This window comes from Pocillopora verrucosa, chromosome 1 (genome assembly GCF_036669915.1).
Source record: "Pocillopora verrucosa isolate sample1 chromosome 1, ASM3666991v2, whole genome shotgun sequence".
Lineage (NCBI taxonomy): Eukaryota > Metazoa > Cnidaria > Anthozoa > Scleractinia > Pocilloporidae > Pocillopora > Pocillopora verrucosa.
Window position 1 is genome coordinate 33,735,129 of NC_089312.1, and position 6,701 is coordinate 33,741,829.

A 6,701-nucleotide genomic window follows, 5' to 3' on the forward strand; every position below is an offset into this window, starting at 1 on the left:
TTTTGGTAGAATTCTATTTGAGAACTCGGTATATTCGCCCTTTATGTTCGGAAACCACCCCAGGTCTTCATCTTTCCACTTCTCTGGACTTGCACCTTCACTTGTTCTCGCACCTTCACTTGTTCTCGCACCTTCACTTGTTCTCGCACCTTCACTTGTTCTCGCACCTTCACTTGTTCTCGCACCTTCACTTGTTCTCGCACCTTCACTTGTTCTCGCACCTTCACTTGTTCACGCACGTTCACTTGTTCTCGCACCTTCACTTGTTCTCGCGCCTTCATTTGTTCTCGCACCTTCACTTGTTCTCGCACCTTCACTTGTTCTCGCACCTTCACTTGTTCTCGCACCTTCACTTGTTCTCGCACCTTCACTTGTTCTCGCACCTTCACTTGTTCTCGCACCTTCACTTGTTCTCGCACCTTCACTTGTTCTCGCACCTTCACTTGTTCTCGCACCTTCACTTGTTCTCGCTCCTTCACTTGTTCTCGCACCTTCACTTGTTCTCGCACCTTCACTTGTTCTCGCACCTTCACTCGTTCTCGCACCCGATGTGCCACCGACAGAGTCAGAGAAGTAGCGGGCATCCTTTTAGAAAGGCGAGTCGGCAAACAGCCATAACATCCATAAGTTGCTCCATCTGACCTCATGAAATCCTCGCATTCACCACAAGCGCATTTCCTTCTTTCTATTCCTCGTACATCCTTGCCCATTTTCAAGTTTTCACACGCTACGCAATTGACTGCTTTGTGCACAGACGCGGTTATGTGAGCAACACTTCCGGTTAGTTATTTTCACTTCGGATTATTTTTGTCTAGGAGGAGGTGGGGGGAGGTTCAGATGTTGTGTAGGTATTTGTGAAGGGTCATGCATTAATCCATTCTGGGAAGTGGGAAGACCACGACTTTTTTCGCAAAAAATTTTTAAAATACCCCGACCCACCCCTATCAATAAAAAACGTACCTTCCCTTACGAAAAGTTGTTATTGTAGCTTATTGTGTGACGCGGCTCTTGAAGTCTCTTGAACGTTCTTTGCCTGGTAAGTGAAATTATTTAAAAATTATTTTTATCCCCTCGACAGAAATATCTATTTTCAGAAACTCGTGCAAACATCTTGACATAGGATAATTAATAATATAGATTTATATAAAAATTAAGTCATGTTAGAAAGAATAGACCTAGCATTGTACATCCTGGAATACTATTATAAAGCTACTGCTCCACCAATACATTGCTCTTACACACAATGACGTCATTTACCGGCGTATTCTAGGCGCTGAGTGAGCCAAACGAAGACAGTGGACAGTGGAATTGAGAAGACCGTCTGAGTCCCATGTAACTGTTGTGTCGAGAAAAGGAATGGTGTTATCTTTCTCGATTTCCATGGTAAAACGAATGGTAGGCTGTTGACTGTTTAGGTGTTGTAAAAATCCGTTGACATGGTCCCGGTCTGAGACTGTGAAAGAATCATCCACGTATCGTTTCCAGATCTTAGGTTTGCAAGTCGCTTTTGCTATCGCCTGTTCCCTCAAATACTTGTGGATAGTGGAATCGAAATTCCCGAAGCTTGGATACCCACGATCACACAACACAACAGCTGATCAATGAGGACCTATGAGGGAACACCATCTAGCAACCGGAATAATAATGAGAATCGAAATGCACCAATAGCAGCCAACCAACGTGCTACAAATAGCGACACGTAAACAATCGACCTCATCGCCTGATGAAGACTAGCAGTATTGCAGTCGAAACGTTGCGATCAACGCCCAAAGTGACTCCATCGGATTCTCACTTTACCAAGATATCACTGTAAACAGTTCACAGCTTTAAACAATTTTTTTCTGGTTTGAGGCGTTTGTTAGAATGGGTAACACAAGAGGAGAAAGACTCTAGCGTACAACAGTTCTGCAAAGAACCTGGACCTCCATGTTACAACATAGTAAAAGAAATCATAGGCTAATAGAAACTGAGCAGCATGATAAAATTTCACACCGAAGGAATAGCAAACAAGTGTGAGGTAGACGGGAAGAAAGTTCCCACACAGACTTTATACGATTTAATTTTTCTTAGACAACGTTTCCTAAATTTCGATATCGTTGAAATCCTCACTTCACTTAAATCAATTTTATTTTCAAACTAAATTACAAGTATTCTGTGTATCACCAATGTCTTCAACACTTCGTCAAAATTGTTAAACGATAAAAATACAGCTATATTTGATCTGAAATATCGTAAGAGTTTCCTTATATTGGTGTCGGGGAAGGGAATGGAAATATTATATTACTTTAAACTATTCCTGCAAATTATAAAAAGGCAAGTTGATTAATTCTTATTCCTTTTGGAAGTCTTATCTTAAAGGTAGAGTTTGGTCATGTTTTCCTCGTTATGATCGTGAAGTTGACATGGAAACAGTTGTTCAGTTTCTACGGTAATTAGAACTCGTGATAATGTCTTGGGAAAGCTATGTTACTAATTATGTTAATTTGTTAATCCAGGAAGAGTGAATCTCTCTGGTAAAAGGTCACGTTCGACACCTCTCGTTCTTAAAGGTGTAAACGTGTGATACGCTTCATGTTTCGCAATTCGCAACTTGGAGGCGCTACTTGTGAACGCCCTTCATTCTCCAACTTTTGTAATCATGATTTTGTTATGTAACGGTCTTCTGAGGCAATTTTCTCGTAAGATGCCCTTTCGGATGTGAATAATATTTTGCTAATAGGTTAGTTATGATTTTTATATTACCAATCTCGTTTCTGTTCTGGCCGATCTCAACTGTAAGAATAAGAAATTTCAGGTAGTAGATGACTTTGTAACTTCTCAAATAACTTGAAGGCGCATACCTAGTAAGTAGGAACTGTCATATGTAATCTAACGGGATTCGCTGGCTGAGATGGAACGATGACGATACAAGAAGATTGACAGCTTAGTAGTGTTATCTGTAGTGTCACCTTATAAACGGTGACCCTCGCTTTTTTCATTAGGTAGAAGTTAGTCCCCGTTGTAACATCTTGAGAAGAAAGGAGATTAAAGAAGAATCAACCAAACAAACAACGAGTGTTAGAGATTCTACTTCTAACAAATCCATGACTGCAGTTGTAATGGATGAAGAGGTATTTCTGATTGATACAATTGTTAGTTTTTTCCATTTCGTTGCAGGCTATCAGAAGTGGGATACAGCCACTTGTAACTGAAACAGAGCCACTAAATTTGTGAGTGATTACCAAAGTGGACACTCCTCCGTCTCAGCTGAATATTCCACTCCTAGGTTATGAAATATGGCAGTCATGGAATTTATAGACTTTACATTTGTCGAGAAAACAGAAAACAAGAGAAATAAGTTAAAACCCTTTTTCAGTTAGCACAATGTTGTGTGCAAAGGGAAAAAAACAAAACATTTTGATAGAATCAACCTTAATCACACTTTACTGATCAACTGAACCATTGTTTAGACTAACATCAAGTTGGTGTGCTGCAGCCGCAAAATAGCTATGAAACAGTGCTGAAAATATATTTTCCCTTTCTTTCGAATTTCCAGTAAGTGTGGTTTATCTCAAGAAGCCTCTGCGTTCTTTTGAATGTTTAGTCTTTGATTATATACAACGAAGGGAGAGAGTTTGAGAGATTTCAATTTCGTGTAAATGTCTATCAGCAACAGTCATTTACTTCAAGCACTCTTCTTTTTCAGCTTGACGGAGGATCGTGTTTCAGTAACATACATTTTACCCTCAGCGGAAAGGCTGGATCACCTGACGCAAATGGTATGACAAGAAGCATAAGAAAAGTAGAAGCGTTGCAATCTCAGACACTTGTGAGGATTCGAACCTCAAGCAATCAGCCCAAATAAGGAAATCCCAGCCGGGTTGAGGGTTTCGTGCGCTTCTCTCAGTGCTTGCCCATACTTCGGACTCACCCTCAAGTACCTCCGCGTAAGACTGTATCATTTTATTCTTCTTTACAAAAACAAAAAAACATAGGCATGCGTAGCATACAAGAGGATACTTTGTGCACCAGATGTTTTCATTTTTGTGACAAGAAAGACCTAAAGGTAAGTCAGATGAGGAACTTCCTTACTTCTTTTTCTAGCGCTGAAAATAGTTGAAACGTTTTGTTTGTTTCGACATTTTCAAATGAAACCCCGTATGTAAACTGGGACACCATCCGGGAATCGCCAACTATGTATGGCTTATACCGCTGCTCCCCCTTTTGTTTCAGTGGGCTCGTATTGACGCGACTTAAAGGCCCATATGGAATATTGTAGGATGTTTGCTTAGGAAAAGGCTTACAAAGGGAGGGTCATGGGCGCCCCAGGAACCCCTCCCCCCTAGCTACGCCTTGCGTCACTTGGGCAAATGACGAGGCAAGCCCATGCCTAAAGAATAGCGCACACTCAAGAAATACGTACACACGGTAGTGGACCTGGAAATCCGAAGTGAGGAATCCTCCTGTTCTGTGTAGAGGGTCTGAATGAGTTTAACTCAGTGACTGTACAACGGCAAAAAAATTTAACTACTAGGCGTAAAAATATTGAGAAATTTTAACCGTCAGTCGTAAAGGCCATCACCCCATCGAGATCCTATGTATTTAATGGCGCTGGCCATATCACTCTTTAACAGGAACCCAGGTTCTGTGCTCCTGGCATTAGTAAATAGTGAATACCACAAAAGTGAGTTGTGCTTTTCGTGCGCGCCGAAGCGTTGTCCTTAGAGCTTGAAAAATTCAATTTCCGACCACTTTTAGGTGCAATACTTTATTTCAGAATAACATACAAAAACGTAGTTATTAAGAAAAAGGAAACCCAGAGGTTAGCCCTATATCAAGGGTCTCCTAAAGAAAAAAATATAAAATTATTCAAGGTCCCTATACAAAAACAAGTACTAAAAATATAAAAAAGTCAAGTGAAAAACAGATAAGTATCATAAATAAATATAAAATGGCCATTCAATAAACATTCATATGATTCTTCAATCTTAATTTAAACTTACTAAAGTTAGGGCAATCACGAAAATTAAATACGTCAATAGGAAGATCGTTCCAATGTTTGATAATTTTCGGTATATTGATAGAAATAAACTAATTTTTTGTTTCTGTGTAGAAGAATCTAGGTACAGCTTGTTTCCAGTGGCAAGCTAGAGTCGATTGCACTAAGTCGCGCGCGAAATTATTACGAAGTGTGGCGAAAAGATACAAAGCAAGGCGAAGCCACCGTATTTTTCGATGACGTCATAGCTCACGTTTGGATCCAGGATTAACCGAGACAATTGGGAGTTACTACATCACGGGCGACGAGCGGGGAAAGAAGTAAAAACCGAAATACGGGTGGTCAGCGGGGAAACGAATTTAATAATTCATATAGATACATATCAGTTGTAGTTGCAGAAAACAATAGTGTTGTAAAGCCGAAGTGTTAACAGTATCCTTCGCTAAATAAAATGTAAAGCAATTTTTCAAAAGTGTTGATGGCAGATATATCTTTTGCTGCTGTATCAAACAATGGAGGCATCGGAAAAGGCATCGGTGGCATTCGGAAAGGCACCAAGAAAAATTATATTTACGTTTTGTAACTTGCAAAAAACAATCGTGTTGTAAAGCCAAAATGTTACAGGTTATACTTCGCTACTCAAAAAGTTAAGCAATTTTCCAAACGTTTGGAACAATATTTTTACTGCTATATTAACCAACGGAGGCATCGGGAAAGGCATCGCGATCGGTGACACCGGGAAAGGCATCAAGAAGAATGATATTTACGATATATAACTTGTTGTAGGACGAAAAAAAGTATCTTGACTTGTTTAAGGCGTTAATCACAGTTGGTTTGCTTTTCACTTGAATTTTGCAATCTCGACTTTCGATTCCGGAAAACTCAAGCTAAGCAACTCTAAAAAAATTTCGTTCAAGATTTTTATATTTTTAGAGTCATTGATAAGTTTGTATCCACAGCCTTCAGATAAGAAATTTAAAATTTCCATCAGCTGTAGTTCTTTTAGTGTTTATTATATGTATTCAATCGCCTCATTACACGTGAAAAAGGTATGTAAGAAAACACTGAGCTTCGAGAAACAGCCAAGTGAAGGCTAATGTGTTTACCATGCTTAAATATTTATAATCAAATGAACTCAGGATGAAAACCGAACAGCAGGTGAAATGTTGTGTTGGTGTCTCTGTCCCCCCACGTCTCTGCGAAAGGTATATCCAGACAACCTGCATGGAAAAACTGACCACAGATATCGCACCAAATTTTTGAAAAAATCTTTAAAACTAGACTGGTGAGCAGCACTCTACGAACAGTAGTTGTAAAATTTCTTTATTCTCCGGCGCGTTTCGTCTAACTATAGTAGACTTCTTCGGGGAGTTTTACAATTTAACGCTAAACAACTGTATTTATAAGCCATAGTTAGCGGCTATACGAGGGCCAATGACCATAAAGGCTTGGCCGGACCTACGAATAGGAACAGGAGAAGTTGCAAAATTTTTGAAAATTTTTTGGGTAAGGTGGGAGAATTCATTTGGGGTCCACGGTTTTGGTTTTCTTTTTTCGCTACGCACGTCACGCAGAAAGTTACAAAACGTAAATATAATTCTTCTTGGTGCCTTTCCGGATGCCACCGATGCCTTTTTTGATGCCTCTATTTTTTATTACAGCAGTAACAGACAAATGTGCCATCAACACTATTGAAAAATTGCCTAACATTTTGTTTAGCGAA

At 39.7% G+C, this 6,701-nt stretch overlaps 1 protein-coding gene across 1 annotated transcript; it reads right to left on the reverse strand.

Moving 5' to 3' along the window:
- Positions 1–41: 41 nt before the first annotated feature.
- LOC136279220 (probable serine/threonine-protein kinase kinX) lies at positions 42–710 on the reverse strand. Its single transcript, XM_066162819.1, has one exon. It carries the CDS (start codon positions 708–710, stop codon positions 42–44), a length of 669 nt encoding a protein of 222 aa, XP_066018916.1.
- Positions 711–6,701: the final 5,991 nt, after the last annotated feature.